Raw genomic sequence first — 18,714 nt, forward strand, 5'->3', positions numbered from 1 at the left:
TCCACCATCAACCAATGCACCAACCACCCACCATCCGCCCATCCTAGCTGCTTACCCGGGCAGGCTAGCTAGACAGGCAGCCAGCAGCCGGCACCCTTACTCCCCCTCCTCAGCCAACACATCCCTGATGCCCTCCAGCAGCGCGACCACCTTCTCCTCCAGGCGATTCTCGCACCCGGCGCCGCCCTCGGCAGCAGCAGCGGCGGCGGAGGCCCCGGCGGCGCGCGTGCCGCGCCACTCGACCTCGCGCGGCCCGAGCGGCAGCAGCCGCTCGCGCAGCAGCTTCCTGCTGGCGAGCCAGAACTCGACGTTCTCCAGCGCGGCGGCGGCGTCCCAGGCGACCTCGGGGATGTCGCGCGCGTTGCTGGCGCGCAGCGCGGCCAGCACGCGCGTCAGCAGCGCGAGCGAGTGGGCCTCGCCGACGGCGACGAGCGCGACGTAGTGCGGCGCCGACGCCTCCTCCCTCGCCGATGCCGTGCGGTTGAAGCCGGGGGCTTCGAGGCGCTCGACCGACGCGCGCAGCAGGTTGGGGAACTGGTTCAGCACGAAGGCGACCTCGGGCGCGATGGTGGCGCCGAGCGCGCCGAGCACGTTGAGCAGCAGCGGGAGGACACCCTTGGCCCAGACGGCGTAGCAGCGCGCGGCTCCCGGGTTGTCCGCGAAGGGCGAGACGTTGGCGCGGCGCATGAAGCCGGCCAGGCTGGCCGAGGTGAGGTGGCCGAGGAGGCCGTCGCAGGCGAACTGCTCGGCGACGGCCGGCAGCGCGGACAGCTCGACCAGGAGCAGCAGGGCCAGCTCGCCGTAGACGGGGTCGCCCTTGTCAGCGAGGCGGTCGGACCACGAGAAGAGCGAAGTGGCGACCTGCAGGATGTCGTGCGACGACGCGATGTTGAGCACTTGAAGCTGACACTGCTCGATGCCGGGCACGCTAAGGCAGGCTTGCAGGATGGCGGTTATGAGGGCGAGGTCTTCGGGTGTGGCGGCCGCGCCCGGTTCGTGGACGAGGGCCGCGAGGGTGCGGAAGGAGCGCGCCACGACGCGGTCCAGGATGGTGAGGACGAGTTGGGACACGGCGACGGGGCTCTCGGCCGCCGTCTTTTGCGGGGGCGCGTTGGACGAGTGCTTGGTCCCGCGCAGGGTGACGAAGAGGATTTTGAGGAGGGTGCGGAAGTAGGAAATCTGCGCTTTGCTCCATGGGTCCTCGACTCCGTTGATGGTGGCGGCGACAAGGGAGAGGAGCTGTGTGATGTCTTTTGGCAGGAGCGAGCAGTCGGCGAGCCGCTGCAGCAGCGTCAGGGCCAGGTTGGCCCGCGAGTGCGCCAGCACCACGAAGATGTTCTCCGGCGGTTGCGGTCGCTGGTTCGACTCCAAGCACTGCTCGACGACCTGTAGCATCTGCCTGGCGACCGCGTGGTTCTTCTTCGGCAGCAGGCAGATACTGAGCTCAAGGAGCAAATACTCCCACGCATGGAACAACGCCTAAGCAAGTCCGGTCAGTACGTAAATCTCATCCCAGACTTCCCCGGGTTTAGTCCACATACCACTTCCGCTTCCACGAGGGAGAGGTTCAGGTTCGCAGTCTCCATCTCCCGCCGGAAGCCGTTCTGCTTTGACCCAGCCCAGCCAGCATCGTAGCCGAGCATGGCTTCCGCAACGTCGAGCGCATAGTAGTATTGGGACCCCAGATCCCGCGGCACGAGCAGGGTTCTCTTGAAGTCGTCAATCGCACATCCCGGGTACCGCTTGGCGAAATTCCTCGCGAAGTTGACGTGCAAGGACGCGTTGTAATCCGCCACCTGGACGCCGTCGCGGAGGAAGTAGTCGAGGTCGTTCACCACTTCCGCGGCGAAGGCCTGCTCCTGGCGCATCTGACGCAGATGGTAGAGCTGCATGGCGAACGTCTCGGCAATGTAGGCTGCTATCCGCGCTTGATAGCAGGCCTCGGCGGGGTCTGCTTTTGCCATCACCGCCGGCGCTTTGAGCTGGCGAACGTAGGAGCGCAAATCCTGGAGGAAAGCCCGGTCTTTCTGCATGGCAAAGATGGTCCACGGCCAGTAGTTCTGTGCCGATGTGAAGAAGTCGAGGACAGCGAGGCTTTCTTGGCTCGGAATCTTGCTGATTACGCTCAGCCTCTCCAGCGCCGTTGACAGCACAGAGCCCGCAGAGAGCTGCGAGATTTTTGCGTCCCCCTTCAGTGCCTCCCGCGGAGTCTTGCCGGTAAGCAAGCAATTAGCCATCCACTGCTGGCGGTTCCGGAGGATCGTCGAGAAGAACTTCCAGGTGCTCACGACCTCGGCAGTCCTGTTGAAGGGCTTGTCCAGCTGCGAGGCAATCTGAATAAAAGAACGGGATATCTGCGGCCCCAAGTACCCCAGCAGGGATGGCGGCTCGCCGCTAGCCTTCCCTGCGCTCTCCACAAGCGCGCTCAGGAGGGAAATGGCTGGCATCCGGAAGGAATGTCTGATGGCTGGTAGCCGGGCAATCAACGACGCCGACTTAAAGAGCTGGGTCTGGATGGCACCGGAGGCCTGACCCAAGTAGTCGGCCACCCGCAAGAGAATGGTGGCGAAGTCGAGAACCGTCGTGAGCCTCTCCGACACGATCCGAGCCCGCCGCTGGTAGAGTGTCGAGTCCGGGAGCTGGAAGGCGGCGAGGAGAGTGGCAAGAAGAGGTTGGAAGCGTAGCGAGCTCGACGAGCTGGAAAGGAAGCTCTCCACGACATACCCAGCTGCAGGTGCGAGCGAGCTGGTCAAGCTCTTCGGCGCGTCAGCTGACCCGACGCTATGGGTGTAGGATACTAGCTTGTGCATGATGCCAACGACATCTTGAACCAGGACGCTGCGGTCGACTTCCGAGGGGAACCTCCATGTGGCGGAATTCTCAAAGACGTCAAGGGCGGTTTGCGCTATGGAGAGGGAGACGCGCGACAGGATCTTGTCCGAGGCCCCGATCCAAGGGTTCTCCTCCCCATGTGAGCGGCTGCTCAGGCTCAGCCCGGTCCTTCGCTGCACGGTGCTCGTCATGGCGCTGTCAATCAGGCTAGAGAACAGCTTGACCGCGGACAGCAGCAGGTCAAACCTCTCGGCGAACACGTCGAGATTGGCTGTAATCCTGGGCAGGCGCCCAGATCGGGTGTCGCTGTTGATGAGCGCACACCGTGCCATGTAGGACCACACCCGGCCAGGGCAGACAGGAACGGCTGCGTGCAGAAACTGGAGGCAGGATGTGAGAGCGGCAATCTTGGAACTGTCGAGGTCCACGAGTTCCTCCTCGACCAGGCTATCGATCGCGTCGCAAACGATGCTGATGATGTCCTTGCCCCGCGGGAGCAAGCGGCTGGCCTCGGCCAGTATCTTCAGGCCCCTGTCGGAATCAGCCTTTGACGATCTCAAGGCTTCAGCTCGCAGAACCGTCGCTAAGAGCGAGATGCCCTCAACTAGCTCGTCGACCGTCAGAAAACCCAGCCCGGTCTCGTAGGCGCCCGCCATGAGATTCGCCTCGAGGCGCTTGCCAAAGAGGGCCAGGACGGAATGCTCGAATTCCAGCTTGGCGACTCTCCCAACATCGGTCACGAAGCGCCCAAATGTCCCACGCGGTATTGTGCATTTCTCCTCGGGAGATAAGTGCCTGTTGAATTTCAATGTTGAGTCGAACAAGTCGATGTCTCGCGTCAGACGGAACGAGTTGGTATTTTCCTCCTCAAAGACCAGTTCGTATGACGTATCCCACCGTGGGTCCCAATTGACGGTGAGGCTTGGGGTCCTGAGCAGCAGCGCCATGAGGGTCTCGGAGTTCTCCTCGTCCGCGACCAAAGCGGCTGTTAAGATGCGACAGAGGGAGGCAAAGGGGAGGAATTCGTAGGGGAAGCGGTTTTGTGACTGAGATGTGTATTGTACGTTGAGCGCGTCGTCCTTCAGCATGCGAGTGTAGACGGCGAGGGTAGAGGCGTCGGATGGGGTGTCGAGAGAGATGTCCCAGTATTGGGCACCGCCCGAGAGGGTGGAGAGGAGACAAGAGACGGGTTCCGCCTGGTAACCCACGTAATGGGAACTCCGTCTCAGAAGGTCTTGGAAGGCCAGGCGCGCGCGGGCGCCCAGAACTGTCCGGAATGCTGCTAGCTGGCCGCTTCCCAAACATAAGGCCATCTCAGCCATCAGATCGTAGACTTGGCCCCGAGCGGTGGCTACCTTGGCCATGTTCTCGGCTGGCTCAATGTTCCGCTCGAGCTGCTGGGACGCAAGGAAAAGGTCGTAGGAACAGGCTTCGATGGAGACGATGCTCCCAGCCGAGTTCCTCCTCTGGCGGCTGGCGGGTTCGTATTCGAGTTCAAACCCGGCTTGCGCCCGCTGGTTTTGTAGTAGGTCGCGCCGTTCGGCCCGCTCCTGGTACCCGAGGTGCATCTGGTGCAGGATGAGAGACCAAGCAAACACCACAGGCAGCGTTGTCAGCAGGCCGGCACCGGCCGCAGCGGCGATCGTCGAGTGGATTGCTGTGAGGGCGTCGGAGGAAGCCAGGTAGGGATCTTCGGTCTCAAGCAGGTCGACGTCTTGGTCCAGGTGGGCGAGTGCCCTGTCGATGTTGAGGAACTTCAAGGAGACGACGGCAACCAGGCTCCGGAGCGGCAAGATGAGCTCAGCAATCAGCTCGTGTCCTGCGAAAACCGACTCGAAGAATTCGCATTCGTCCATAAGGGCAAACCACTGGACCACGAGCTCAGGGGGAGCAAAGGTCGGATGCTTCAGATCCAAGATCTGGAACACCAATGACATGGCGTGGATTGCCTCGGTGAGCGCCGTCCTGATCCAGTCGACCTCGAAGGCGTCTGTCAGCATCTCCTTGTCCAGGGATTCCGGGGCGGCCTGAGTCCGCTTGACGCAGTCGTCGAGGACGCGTATGTATGTGGGTGCCAGGGCGTCAAGGCGAGACGTGTCGGGCTTCGCGGCATCCTCGTCAAAGCCAAAAGCTTCCACGACGACGGCTCGGCGCAGGCGATCCAATTCCGGCGGAGCGGCTGACGACCGCGAGTATATCAGGAAGGTGAGGAGCGCGTCGACGGCACCCAGGAAGGACCGGCGCTCGGACAGGTAAGTCGCTAGGAGACGCTGGCGGCGCCGGATGTCGCTCTCAAAGTCGGCCCATGTCGCCTCGGCATCGACCACCGCGGTCACGTTCAGCAGCGCAAGGATGGCAGAGGCCTGGGCATCGCCCACGCCCGCTGCTTCTTGGATGTTGGTGACATCCTGGGTCGAAAGCGGCCCCGTGAGGTGACTGAGAGCACGGGACTGGTACTCGACCAGCACGATGCGGAGGGCGGCAAGCTCGTTGATGTGGGCGTTCTTGCTCAACCAGCGCGCGTCGTCCTTCAGGGTATCGAGGTTGTAGGGGTCGCTCGGGGACGGCACGATGTTGATAGCGCCGGTCTTGGTCTCAAAGTCGAGTTTCGACTGGTTCGTCGGGGGCGCGAAGGTCAGGGCGGGCTCCCTGAGCAACTGGTGGACGAAGCCGTCTCGGAGGAAGGCCGACACGGCGGCGCTAGTAAGTCGGTCGCAAGACCGATCCTCGAGCGCAGATGCGACAAGCCTCCATGACCTGGTCCAGGGGAGCTAGGGCGTCAGCATTCGATGCATCAAATTGCAATCGGGGCCGTACAAGGTGAAATGAAGTAAAAAGAGAAGAAAATGTAGACCTACAGGATGATCTCCCTGCCGCTCAAGCACTCCTCGAGCGGCGGCAAATACGTTCTATCGGTCAGGGTAGCCATTGATTTACGGCCTCCATCTGCGCAAGTACGGGATTGACCGGTACTTCGATTCTCTGCGGCGACCTGGGGCACCGTCCAGGTGGTCGGGCAGCAAACGTGGTTGGCAGGTGCCCGGCGCTGCAATTGAGACAGGAATGTTCGGCCTCAAAAAGCTGGGCCGAGACGCGCTGCCCTGACGACGCGGCGGTCCCGTCACAAGCTTCCCAGCCCAGGCAGGCGGTCAACAGCCGACCGCAAGGTTGATTTTTAGCTTGGAGACCCACTCAGATAGGCTTATCGATAAGAGTTGCACCCCGCTGTGGTCTGATGAACTATGTCCAGGACACTGGAAGCTGCCGCCACCTGCCCCTGGTGAGAGTGGGGTGCAGATTTGTCCTTCGCCCTCTTTAACCTTTATCCGATGTGCACGCAGTGGGAGGTTTGCAGCTTCTAGTTAGCCTACTAAATGGGTCCGGGTTGATCCGAAACAGGTGGGATTTCAATGTCCGATTCTGCTTTCATGAAACGCCTTCCCTGATTCGTACATAACTGTGGTGCCCGTGTACGGAGTAGAAGAAGCAGAGACTCTACCAAGCGAGCGTGACTCATCAACAAGTCGGCAGCGAGACTGGGAGGGCATTCCGAGAAGATTGAAGGCCGCTCTCCACAGGCGGTTGTTGCATCGCAGAGCCTGACTGTCTCGTGCAGCATTTTGTGCAGCATCCGTGGAAAATTGGGGTTTGGGCTTGGAGCGCTTGTTTGTCCCTTGCAGTTCGTACTTCGCCTTCACCTCCGAGCTCGGTGACGGCGACTTGGCAACAACGAAAACCAAGAACAACAGCCAACCCCAACCCCCCCAGTCACGCGCCAGACCAAGCAGGCCAGAACGTCACCACCATGGGCGTCGTCCCCGTCATCGTCGATCACTCGCCCCACCATCCCGATCCGTCGCCGCTCATCCCCACGGCCTCGAACCTCATTCTCATCGACAACTATGACTCGTTCACCTGGAACGTCTACCAGTACCTCGTGCTCGAGGGCGCCAACGTGACCGTGTTCAGGAACGACAAGATTACCCTCGACGAGCTGATCGCGAAGAAGCCGACCCAGCTGGTCATCAGCCCCGGGCCAGGGCACCCGAGCACCGACTCGGGCATCAGCCGCGATGCCATCCGCCACTTCGCCGGCAAGATCCCCATCTTCGGCGTCTGCATGGGCCAGCAGTGCATCTTCGATGTGTACGGCGGCGACGTGAGCTTTGCCGGCGAGATTCTGCACGGCAAGACCTCGCCCCTGAGCCACGACTCGAGGGGCGTCTACGCCGGCCTGGCCCAGGGCTTGCCCGTGACCCGCTACCACTCGCTCGCCGGCACCCACGTCACGCTCCCCGAGTGCCTCGAGGTCAGCTCCTGGATCGCCAACGAGGATGGCTCCAAGGGCGTCATTATGGGTGTCCGCCACAAAGAGTACACCGTCGAGGGTGTGCAGTTCCATCCGGAGAGCATCCTCTCTGCCGAGGGACGCGCCATGCTCAAGAACTTCCTGCTCATGCAAGGAGGCACCTGGGCCGAGAACGAGCGGTTGCAGCAGGCTGCTTCTCAGGCCGCCGCCGCCGCCAGCGCGCAGAGCGGTCCGGCTGGCGACGGAAAGCCCACGCCCGCACCCAAAAACAACATCCTCCAGAAGATTTACGCCCACCGCCGAGCCGCCGTTGCCGCCCAGAAGCAGATCCCCTCTCAACGGCCGTCAGACTTGCAAGCCGCCTACGACTTGAACCTCGCGCCGCCCCAGATCTCGCTGGTCGACCGCCTGCGCAGCTCGCCGTTCGACGTGGCCCTGATGGCCGAGATCAAGCGAGCGTCGCCGTCCAAGGGCGTCTTTGCGCTCGACATCGACGCGCCCAGCCAGGCTCGCAAGTATGCGCTCGCCGGCGCCAGCGTCATCTCGGTGCTCACCGAGCCCGAGTGGTTCAAGGGCAGCATCGAAGACCTGCGCGCCGTACGTCAGGTCCTCAACGGGATGGCGAACCGGCCGGCCGTGCTCCGGAAGGAGTTCATCTTCGAGGAGTACCAGATTCTCGAAGCGAGGCTTGCCGGCGCCGACACGGTGCTCCTGATCGTCAAGATGCTCGAAGCCGACGTCCTGGAGCGGCTCTACAAGTACTCGCTCTCCTTGGGCATGGAACCGCTCGTCGAGGTGCAGAACGCCGAGGAGATGGCGACGGCCATCAAGCTCGGCGCCAAGGTCATCGGCGTCAACAACCGCAACCTGGAGAACTTCGAGGTCGACCTCGGCACCACAGGCCGGCTCCGGAGCATGGTGCCCCGCGACACCTTCCTGTGCGCCCTGAGCGGCATCAACTCGCACCAGGACGTCCTCGACTACAAGCGGGACGGCGTCAACGGCGTCCTAGTCGGCGAGGCGATCATGCGGGCGCCCGACGCGTCGCAGTTCATCAGGCAACTGTGCGCCGGGCCCGAGGCTCCCGCACCGCAGGCCCCGACCAAGCCCCTGCTGGTCAAAATCTGCGGCACACGAAGCGCCCTGGCAGCCACGGAAGCGATCAAGGCCGGCGCAGACCTCATCGGCATGATCCTCGTGCCCGGCACGAAACGCTGCGTCACGCACGAGACGGCGCTGTCCATCTCGCAGGCCGTGCACGCCAGCAAGGCCGACGCCACCGCCACCGCCAACGCCGACTCGCCCGTCCTCCCCGAGCGGGAAGCGACCGACTTCTTCGCCCTCTCCGGCGAGCTCCTGCGGCGCAGCCGCCCCCTTCTCGTCGGCGTCTTCATGAACCAGCCGCTGGAGGAGATCCTCGAGAAGCAGCGGCTGTACAAGCTCGACGCGGTCCAGCTGCACGGCGACGAGCCGCTCGAGTGGGCCGGCCTCATCCCCGTGCCCGTCCTCCGCAAGTTCGCGCCCGGCCAGATCGGCCTCGGCGCGCGCGGCTACCACGCCGTGCCGCTGCTCGACTCGGGCGCCGGGTCCGGGCGGCTGCTGGACGTGGAGGCCGTGAGGGCATCGCTGGAGAAAGACGGGCAGTTGTCGGTGCTGCTTGCCGGCGGGCTGGGCCCGGAGAATGTCGCGGCCGCGGTGGCGGCGCTGGGGCCGCTGGCCGACAGGGTGCTGGGGGTGGATGTGAGCAGCGGGGTCGAGGTGGACGGGGAGCAGAGTTTGGAGAAGATTCGGGACTTTGTTCGGGCTGCGAAGGCTATCCGGTAGTTGTCGTGTCGGGTATTTAGAGGTACATGTTGAGTGGTTGTGTTGTTCAACGTTGAGGCTTCAATGATCATACCTCGTGCGGCTTATCCCGTGGACTTAGGAGCAACGTCACTCGGCCCCATCTCGCTCTATGGGCCAAAGAGATGGTTTTTGGCAAACAGAGTGATCTCCCTAGCCACAAGCCCCATGTCTTTCCTGGCTGCTTCCCGCAAGCCATCGAGGATTACGTGGCCTCGGAGGACCACTCTCCTGTTGACAACAGACGATTCCATGCCTCCTTCCTAACCGGCTTTTTCGTATCCGATATTTCTGCAGAAGGACTTGAGAGGGAGCTGGTTGGCAGAAAGTTGGAAGCCGCGGTTTCCGCTACTCCGTTCTCTCCGGCAGCCAGCTTTACGAGCACGCCAGGACCCCTGAAAGGAGGAACGAGACAGCAGCCCCTTTTCTTTTCCTATACAACACTCTCTATCCTTCTTCGCCCTCTACCTCAGTCTCCTCCCAGTCACAAGTGCCTTCACCTGCCTTGCGGTTCATCCCTTGAACGTCAACAACCGTGTTGGCACTTCCGGGAGCCAGCGAGCTACTTCGAAGTACTTTGTTCTTGCCTGCATATCCAGTTTCCCACTCCCATCGTCTCTCCAGGGCACCAGGAGCATTACTTCTGCAATACCACACACCCACGCTTGAAGTTGGAAGCCTCTGTTTCCCTTTGCCCCTTCTCGTTCCAACAACTCCTCTTCCCCCCCCCCCCCCCCCCTCCCAACCCCTCTCTTCTCTCTCCCCCTGTCCCCCATCCCATCTGTCATACACAAGAGAGAGAGAAAAAAAAGGCACATCAACATGGGCAAGGGCAAGGAAAAGCCCATCTTCCGCGGGCTGACCATCGCCGCGGCGGGCGACCTCGGCGGCGGCCAGTGGACCGACGCCAACATTGCCCGCTGGGTCGGCCTGCGCGAGGGCAGCTTCGTGCGCGACATGAGCGAGGCCGTCACACACGTCGTCTGCTCGGCGGACGAGTTCAAGCGGCGCGGGAGCATAGGTGGGTTTCGTTTTGGCTTTGCGAACTGGCTGACTGGCTACCCCCCTTTTTTTTTTCTTCGTCTTCTTCTGTCCCTGATATGCTCTCACTTTCTTTCTTTCTTTCTGTCTTTCTTTTTTTCCTTTTTCATATCCTGCGTGTGATGATGCTAACATCCTGCTCTGCCGCCTCAGTCAAAGAGGCCCTCAAACGCCTCAACACGTGCGAGATCGTCACGCTCGACTGGCTCGAGGACTCGATGCACAAGCGGAAGCGGCTGCCCGAGGACCCCTACTCGCATGTGCAGGCGCTGAAAAGAGAGCGCGAGCGCGAGAGAAGGCGGCTCGCGGTTCTCAAGGGCCTGGAGAAAGCCGTCAGAGAGGTCAATCCGTGTAAGTGCTCCCGTTCTTTACGCCTCGGTGCTGAGGCGTCAGATGGGATTGGGGTCAGATGGGACAGGATGGATGAAAGAGAAAAAGGGGGTGGTGCGGATGTTGTTGCTAACTGCTGCCGCAGATCTCTACCATCTTTACCGTGATTACACGTTCTTTGAGTACCAAGTGGTGCTGACGAGGGACGACGAGGAGGCGGGCATTCAGGGGGAACGCTACGTCCTTACGGTGAGTGAGATGTCAAGTCCTTTGTCTTTTGCAGCTGAGCATTTTGCTCCCATGTTTCCATGTTTTCCTCCTCTTCGAGCTCCGAAGGGGGACCTAGCTGGCTTCATCCCAAGTGAGGTTCTTGCAGTTTCGCTCCCCGGATCACTTACAACTTGAGCCCTAGCTCCACGAATCCAACAACCCCAAGCCGCACCTCTACTGGTTTGTCGCGCGGTTCTACAAGAAGAAAGGCGACCCGCAGCCCAAGGTGCACCGGCCGAGCCACGCGCCCGGCATCTTCGCTCGCGAGTTCGCCCTGTTCGAATCCTTCTTCCAAATCAAGACCGGCATCCCCTGGGAGCAGCGTCTCATCAAGGCCGGGACGACCAGCAAGAGCTTCTTCCAGTACCAGCCGCCGGTGAGTCTTCAATGAATGCAGGGACAAAAAAAACCGGCAAGCATTAGAGACATTGACATCCCTGTGTCCAGACGGGCGGCAAGCCAGTCGGCTGGGTCCCGAAGCAGTACCTCCCAGCCGAGGTGCCCAACAGCGCCGCCACCAAGCCCGACGTGCCTCCTCAGGTCCCAGCTGACAACAAGAACAGCACCGAAACGAGCAACCTCGAGAGCGCGAGCCAAACACCGAAAGCCCGGCAAATCTGCGACTCCCATCCCCAGCAGCTAGTGACCCCGGCGCCATCGCCCCAGGCTGACCTCGCCATCACGGTTAGTCCGGCTTCAGAGCAGACAGGCGGGCCGCCGGGCAGTCATCACCGCCGGGCCGCGCCGGGAGCTGACATTCGGGCCGTCGTCTCTGACTCGCAGGCCGGCGACCGGGCGCTCGTTATGATCGATCTCACGGATGCCGACTGAGCTGTGTGTGTGTGTGTGTGTGTGTTGCAGATGGTGCGGCCGGACGGACCAGCAACAACCTTTTTCCCCGGCGGACACGCTTCGGACGAGATAACGGCGGGTGCAAAGGTCTTGATCGAAAAGGCATGTTCTGGAGAGAGGGAGGCGTGCCACGGAATCGGCGGCTGGACGGTTGAGACAGTGGTGATGCTCAGACGGGCGGGACGGGGATGGATGGGACATACGCAGACGCTGCTTTCAGATGCAAGAACTTTGCACGCACACACACACGCCTTTGATTCCAGTGCATGGCATAGCATACATAGCATGGCATCGCCCAGGCTTTCGACAGATAGCGGAGGTATCAAAGCCAGAATTCAATACGCTGCATTCCCATCCAAAGCCGGCCCCTTCCGAACTCCGGTCGAACCGCGCAGAGTATTAGACCTATATCCGCCTTCCCTCCCCAACTTCCCACACCTCTCGTATCGCTTGGAAGTGGGAAGGAAAAAAAAAAAAAAAAAAAGAAAAGAAAAAGGGATTAAAACCTCAACTTCGGCCCGACCCCAACAAGCAACACAAGCACCACCATCAACCCATAGACAAGCGCGTAAAGCTTGACCCGGCCCCACCAGCCCTCGCCCTCGGTCATGCGCTGCAGCAGGCCCATGCGGCGCGTGACGGCCTCCATGCGCTCGCCCGCCTGCGCCATGCCCCGGCCGGCGCGGTCGACCAGCGCGCGGTCCTCCTCGAGCGAGGCGCTGAAGGCGTGCGACGAGGCCTTCAGCTCCGAGGCCAGCTTGAGGATCGACTCGGAGAGCGCGTCCTGCTCGGCGCGGTGGTGGTCGAGGATCGCTTCGGTTGTGGTGGGGATTGCGGGGGCCGGGTTTGATGATGATGATGATGTTGTTGTTGTTATTGTTGAGGTGGTGGGGCGGTTGGCGAAGAGGGTTGATCTACTGCTTGTGCTGCTAGGGGCGGTGGCGGTGGTGGTGGCTGTTGCTTGGACTTGGGGTTGCGTCGGGTTGGGTTGGCGGGACCGCAGGTTTTGGGAGGTTGCTGTTGTTGGTGTTGTTGTTATTGCCGTCGGCGCCGTCGATGTGACTGCACCGGTTGCTGGGGAGGTTGCCGTTGTGGCGGTGTGGGCGGCGGTTGAGGGGCTAGGCTGAGATTCTGGCTCTGAGGTGTTGGCTGTTGTTGCGTCTTGGGGAGGTGGTGGCTCTACAGGTTCTGGCGCGCGGTCTGGCCGCTCGTCGTCGGGTTCCCCTGGATGTGTGTCAAGCGACCTGGTCGAGTCCAGGCTCTCGCTCGGCGTCATGACGATGTCGGCCAGAATGTCCTCCCCGTCTGATGTGTCCTCCTCGGCGATCCCACTGCCATTGTTTCCCGCGGCGGCAAACTCGGCAAGATCACTCAGCCGTTCGGACAATTGCTCGAGAACCTCCCTTTTCCGGACTAGGTCGGCCTGGGCCTCTTGTCGACGGGCGTGGATCTTGACGGCGAGCGCTTCCTGCTCGAGCCTGGTAAGGAGCGAGCGCGCATAGCTGATGTTCTGGGGAGTTAAAGTCAGCAACCTGCACGCATTTGGGCGAGGAACCAAAACAAGTAGAACATCTAAGCATAAACATCTAGATGCTCACCGCCCGGGCCTTCTCCCGTTCAAACTCGCTCTCGCGCAGCCGGGCCTCACGCTCGGCGTCGGCGTGCAGGATGGAGCGCTGCAGCCGGCTCAGCAGCACGGTCAGGTCTGCCAGCGGGTCGGTACGTCGGGGCACTGGAGACACAGCGACGCCATGTATTAATCGAGCCATTGCTGCTGCTGCTGCTGCTGCTGCTGCTGCTGCTGCTGTCTGCGCTGGGTGGGTGTCGTTGGTTTGGGAAAGTTGTCTTCAATCTGCGCACGCCGCACTGTGCAGTTGACAATGTGGCTCGTTGCTGCACCACACCGACGTCACTTGCCATTTGGAGAGCACCAACCCTAACCCTTCCATGCTGTGCGGTCACTGAGCTTGACGAGACGTGAGTTGTAGCGACACTTGAACTGCTCAATGCTTTCGGAAGCATATACGGAATAATCTCATCTGATCACCTATTACGTTTGCGGTGAACTTGCAATATCGCACTATTTGCCTCGGTTTCCTCTCGAGCCCTGGCTTGCGGCAGCAGGGTTGGGGTTATGTGGGTAGGTGCGAAATAGATTGGCACTGTGCCATTGGCGGTAACGAACGGTCAAGTTTGGCGTGTAAATCCATTTGGAGTACCTTACACACACTGCAGCTCTGCCAGAACCGGGCATTGCATGCAGCTTGAGCACCCTTTCTCCGAGATAAACTAGGACACATCGCTCGCTCGGACATCTCGGACCATGGCTGTATGACGCCGGATGTTCTCTTCATCAAAAATGAGATCCGCGGTGTTTTGGGCGCTGGGCAGCGCTCGCTGCGTTGCGCTGCAGTCAAGAGCTTCCGCCAGAGCTCTTGGCTCAACCCGGAGCTTCACCTTGAAAAGTCCAGGCTTGAGCTCCCGATTGGGAGCAGGCGTTGGCGTCTCGGCATCCCAACAACAACAGCGACGGCGCTTTTCTGCACCGTCCCGTCCACAAGACGAACAAAATGAGGACGGAAGGCAGGATGAAAAGTACCCCGAGAGGAAGTGGTCGACGCCGCTGGCCAAGCAACTGGCGGCCGCCATCGAGGTGCGTTTTCTGCCGATGACACTCTCCATGTTTTGGACATCCATCTCCGTCCTTTTCCTTTTTTTCCCCTTCCCCTTTCTCCTGTTTTGTTGTCTTTTTCTTTATTTTTTTATTTTCATTTTTATCTTATTTTCTTAGCTGCCTTTTCTTGTCCGTACATTCTGACTCTGCCTCCGATTGCTCACACCACAAGCAGACAACCGGCCCCGTGCCCCTGGCCAGCTACATGCGCATGTGCCTGACCGCGGACATCGGCGGCTACTACACGGGCGCCATCGAGGAGGGCCGAGACCAGTTCGGCCTCAAAGGCGACTTCGTCACGTCGCCCGAGATCTCGCAGGTCTTTGGCGAGCTGTGCGGCATCTGGTTCGTGGCCGAGTGGATGGCCCAGGGCCGCCAGAGCCAGGGCGTCGAGCTGATCGAGGTCGGGCCCGGCCGCGGCACGCTGATGGACGACATGCTGCGGGTAGGTCGCACAACCGGACGTCAATTCTGTGGCCCGAGTGCTGAGAGACTTCCTGGCAGACCATTCAGCGATTCCCCGCCATGGCCAGCAGCATCGATGCCATATACATGGTCGAGGCCAGCCCGGCGCTCAGGATGGCGCAGAAGAATCTGCTCTGCGGCGAGAACGCCCCTATGACCGAATCCAAGGTTGGCTACCACAGCGTGTGCAAGTACAACGCGCTGCCAATCGTGTGGACCGAAACCATTAAATCCATCCCTATGGGTAAGCAAGCCCAGTCCCGGCTCCGCCCCTGTTTCCGCCACCACTCACACAGGCCCCTTTTCAGCTCCCGAGAAGATGCCCTTCATCATGGCCCATGAGTTCTTCGATGCCCTCCCGATCCACGCCTTCCAACTCGTCTCGGTGCCGGCAACCCAACGCAACCCCCCGGCCCCATCCGACACCGCCTCGCCCTCCACCAAGACCTCCCACCCAACCCTCGAATGGCGCGAGATGCTCGTGTCCCCGACCCCTCCCGGATCAACACACGACTCCCTGCGCACGCCGCCCTCCCAATCCCGCGATACCCCGCCCCCCGATTTCCAACTCACCCTCGCCAAAGCCCCGACCCGCCACTCGCTCTACCTTCCCGAGTCCTCCCCGCGGTACCGCGCGCTCAAGACCGGCAGCACCAGCCCGACCGGGCACCCGACCCCAGGCGCGCTCCTCGAGATCTGCCCCGACGCGGCGCTCTACGCAGCCGACTTCGCCGCGCGCATCGGCGGCTCGGCGGCGCACCCGAAGCCGCGGCCGTCCGGCGCGGCGCTGGTGCTCGACTACGGGCCGGGCGACGGGTCCGTGCCGACCAACTCGCTGCGCGGCATCCGCCGCCACCGGCGGGTCAGCCCGTTCGCGGAGCCGGGGCTGACGGACCTCAGCGCGGACGTGGACTTCGCCGCGCTCGCCGAGGCCGCCGTGCGCGCCAGCCCGGGCGTCGAGGTCCACGGCCCCGTCTGCCAGGCCGACTTCCTCGAGCTCATGGGCATCGCCGAGCGCGTCGGCGTGCTGTGCCGCGCCGCCGCGGCGCGGGGGCACGGGGACAAAGCCGAGGCGGTCCGCCGGGCGTGCAGGAGGCTGGTGGATCGCGGCCCGGGTGGGATGGGCAAGGTGTACAAGGCGCTGGCGTTCCTGCCGGAGAATGAGGGGCGGCGGCGGCCGGTTGGGTTCGGTGGGGATGTTGTTGCTTGAGGGGGGGAGAGAATTAAGAAGGTGGGTTGGGGACGGGAGGAGGGGAAGGGAGAATGCAGCATAGCATGGCGCTTGCAGGCGTCAATTTCTTTCCTCCTGGATTGGTGGTCTGCCGGCGTACACCTTGCTTGATTCAACGTTCGGGTGGGACGTGGATCCGGGGGTCGCGGATATGTCCATCCGTGAGATACAAACATCACAGGCAGGTGCTGCGTGATACGACCGTTGTAACACTGTATATTAGCTCAGTACGCCCGACCGACCCAGCTATGCTGCAGCAAGGGAAAAAAAAAAAGAACCCCGAAATGCCCCCCTTTTCCAACGCCGCCCGCCACCGCTATAGTACAACAGTATGCGATGCGCTTTCGCAGTGCCACCAAGAAACCCGTCGCCATCGCGACAACTCGCTTTTTGACAGTTTGGACCCTTTCCGACGCGCTGACAAACCATAAGGAAAAGAAAAAAGTTTGAAAGGGCCGCTTCTAACTTATTTCCTCGCGTGCACAAGCCCGGATTCCTCGCCGCTCTCGTCGTCAGAGAACTTATCCCCATCCTCGCCCACGGCAAAGATGGTCTCGCCATCGAGCGACTCCCTCGGCGGCGGACTCGTTTTCCGCGCCCCGCCCGCGGATGTCTGCGTCTGCTGCTGCGTCTGCTGCTGCTGCTGTTGTTGCTGCTGTCTGCTCCCCGCAGCGGCAGACTGGCCGGCGGCGGCCGGCGGCGTCGCGGTGGTGGCGTTGCGGTGCGCCTTGGCGCTTTCGAGGCGGGCCTCCTCGTCGGCGTTGTCGTCGTCCGACTCGTCCGGGTTGCCGATGTCGAGGTTGGCGATCTCGAACGTGCCGTCGTCCTCCTGGGCGACCTCGTCGCTCATGGCGAAGCGGCGGTTGTTGGCGGTGGGGCGCCACACGTAGGCGATGACGACGACGTCGGCGAAGTAGACGATGTTGAGCCAGCCGTCGAGCACGAACCAGCGGGTCTTCCAGTGGAAGGGCACGTAGTCCGGGTCGCGGGCCGAGGCGAACGAGAACGAGTTGAAGAAGAAGAAGCCGAAGATAACGAGGATGGAGACCAGGATGCACCACCACAGCTTGCGGTACATGTTCTCCTTGACGTGCTGCTTGCGCTCGCGCAGGTCCTTGAGCGTGAGGTTGAGCGAGTTGAGCGTCCAGACGTAGAAGGCGGTGAGGGTGGCGGCGAGCGGCAGCACGATCAGCAGCACCAGCGGGCCGGCGCTGTCCGGGTTGACGACCAGGCTGGTGATGGCGTAGACGATGCCGAAGACGAAGTGGGCGATGGCCAGCCACCGGACGTAGATCATGGTGCGGCCGAGCGTCGGCTTGACCACGCCATAGCCCATGCAGACGATGAGGAGCAGGAAGAAGGAGAACGAGTTGCGCGCCGCGTTGAGGACGGCGACGACAACCAGCAGGACCTGAGACCCGACATTGGATCCGTTCCGGTTGAGGTAGTCTGGCGAGTCCTCGTCAGTCGCCGTTCGGGAGCGGCGCTCGAAATCTCGAAGAACGTTCACATACCGTAATAACCCCAGGTCATCAGCATCTCGATGACGAGGAAGATGAGAATCGCTGTGATGTAGTTCTGCACGGCCACTGCGGCTGGTGAGCGGGGGTGGAACCTCAGCAAAGGGGCGGACTGCACCTACAGATGTCGGATCGGTGCTGGAAGTAGAGGAAGCCCCAGAATCTGCGACTGTCAGCGGGCGACCTGGAATTGCCGGCAGCTCTCAGCTGAGCACATACACCAACACCAGCGCATAGGCAATGGTGATGCCCCCGTAGAACGGCAGCTTGGGGATCTGGGTGGCAGGCAACTCGCCAAAGGCGTTGCGAAACTCGACGATGGCCTCGTAGTCGCCGGCCGAGCCCGGGGGGAAGTTCTCGGTGACAACGCAGAAGTAGCCCGTCTTGGTGATGGGGTACTTGATGGGAGCCGAGTCCTTCAGGTGCATGGCCTTGGTCAAGATGACATTGACCGACTTCTCGGTGGCGTTGGGCGAGACGATGAACCTGCCAATGTCGGTCTTGTTGCAGAGCCCGACGTCCACCCACTGCTGCTCGCAGATGCCGACCTTTTGGGGGTCGCCGGGCGGGGCAACGCCGATGTAGTCCTGGTCCATCCAGTCGAATATGAGCAGGCTGACGATGGGGTCGTCGCCCTGGTCCTTGCCGGTGTCGGTGAACTTAACGTCGATGAAGGGGTCGACGGGGCCGCCCCACGAGCTCTTGCTATACATGCCTGTCTGGCGTCAGACAGGGACGGGAAGCGTGACACGGATTCGGACTAACCGGCGCATTTTTGGTTCTCGTGCTGGTCCTGTTTTTTCGTGGCTCTCGCATCAGCAGCGTGCGACAGACAGGTTTGGGACGATCACGGCACCACTCACCAGCTTCACTTCAAGCGCGGCTGCTGTCCAGATGGACAGCGCCAGTGGTAGCAGAGCGCATGCCCAGCGCCTCATGGTCAGCTGCAATTTGAAGGGGCTTGTATTCCGTATGCAGTCTGTGCTCGGCCCTGGTCCCGCGTTGGTGTTGGTTCTTGCGGCTTCGGCTTCGGATCCGGCCAGGGGTGCGGTGCGGTGCGGTGCCCGTGGTGCAGGAGCAGGAGCAGGAGCGACGTGTCCGGGAGTGCAGCACCCTAGCAAGCTGAAATGTTGCAATTCGTCATGAGCCCCCTGTCTGGCTCTGTGGCTGTCTCAGCCTTGATAACGGCAGCTTCTCGGCCGGCTTTTGAGAGCTTGTGGCCGAGATGGAAGCAGAGGTAAACTGTCGAGCTGCTCGTCTCGGGAGACCGGCCGCGTCGGGCCCACGGGATGTTGCGCAAGCTTCAGGTTGGAATCCAACGGCGAGGCACAGGATCCACCACTGCGAC

The 18,714-nt window shown here is 61.7% G+C and overlaps 6 protein-coding genes across 6 annotated transcripts; 3 read left to right on the top strand and 3 right to left on the bottom strand.

Moving 5' to 3' along the window:
- Positions 1-96: 96 nt before the first annotated feature.
- THITE_2096857 (uncharacterized protein) lies at positions 97-5,761 on the bottom strand (the record flags this gene model as incomplete). The annotated part of the gene is made up of 3 exons (XM_003655908.1): positions 97-1,479; positions 1,542-5,589; positions 5,691-5,761. 3 exons carry the CDS (start codon positions 5,759-5,761, stop codon positions 97-99), a joined length of 5,502 nt encoding a protein of 1,833 aa, XP_003655956.1.
- A 368-nt stretch (positions 5,762-6,129) lies between these two features.
- On the top strand, positions 6,130-9,198 carry THITE_2120278 (uncharacterized protein). The gene has a single exon (XM_003655909.1). The coding sequence runs from the start codon at positions 6,638-6,640 to the stop codon at positions 8,963-8,965; it is 2,328 nt and encodes a 775-aa protein (XP_003655957.1). The 5' UTR covers positions 6,130-6,637; the 3' UTR covers positions 8,966-9,198.
- A 1,109-nt stretch (positions 9,199-10,307) lies between these two features.
- On the top strand, positions 10,308-11,489 carry THITE_2120280 (uncharacterized protein). The gene is made up of 2 exons (XM_003655910.1): positions 10,308-10,603; positions 10,767-11,489. The coding sequence occupies exons 1-2, from the start codon at positions 10,448-10,450 to the stop codon at positions 11,013-11,015; spliced, it is 405 nt and encodes a 134-aa protein (XP_003655958.1). The 5' UTR covers positions 10,308-10,447; the 3' UTR covers positions 11,016-11,489.
- Positions 11,490-11,975: 486 nt separating this feature from the next.
- THITE_43414 (uncharacterized protein) lies at positions 11,976-13,245 on the bottom strand (the record flags this gene model as incomplete). Its single annotated transcript, XM_003655911.1, has 3 exons — positions 11,976-12,594; positions 12,721-12,986; positions 13,075-13,245. 3 exons carry the CDS (start codon positions 13,243-13,245, stop codon positions 11,976-11,978), a joined length of 1,056 nt encoding a protein of 351 aa, XP_003655959.1.
- Positions 13,246-14,078: 833 nt separating this feature from the next.
- Positions 14,079-15,738, top strand: THITE_13076 (uncharacterized protein; the record flags this gene model as incomplete). Its single annotated transcript, XM_003655912.1, has 4 exons — positions 14,079-14,129; positions 14,326-14,595; positions 14,655-14,859; positions 14,924-15,738. Coding segments are annotated over 4 exons (1,341 nt in total), but the record flags the coding sequence as incomplete, so codon positions are not given.
- On the bottom strand, positions 15,676-18,603 carry THITE_134789 (uncharacterized protein). Its single transcript, XM_003655913.1, has 5 exons — positions 18,230-18,603; positions 18,132-18,159; positions 17,586-18,081; positions 17,431-17,435; positions 15,676-17,295 (listed from the first exon to the last, which is right to left on the bottom strand). The coding sequence occupies exons 1-5, from the start codon at positions 18,302-18,304 to the stop codon at positions 16,313-16,315; spliced, it is 1,587 nt and encodes a 528-aa protein (XP_003655961.1). The 5' UTR covers positions 18,305-18,603; the 3' UTR covers positions 15,676-16,312.
- Between the last annotated feature and the right edge of the window lie 111 nt (positions 18,604-18,714).

This window comes from Thermothielavioides terrestris, chromosome 4 (genome assembly GCF_000226115.1).
Source record: "Thermothielavioides terrestris NRRL 8126 chromosome 4, complete sequence".
Taxonomy (NCBI): Eukaryota; Fungi; Ascomycota; class Sordariomycetes; order Sordariales; family Chaetomiaceae; genus Thermothielavioides; species Thermothielavioides terrestris.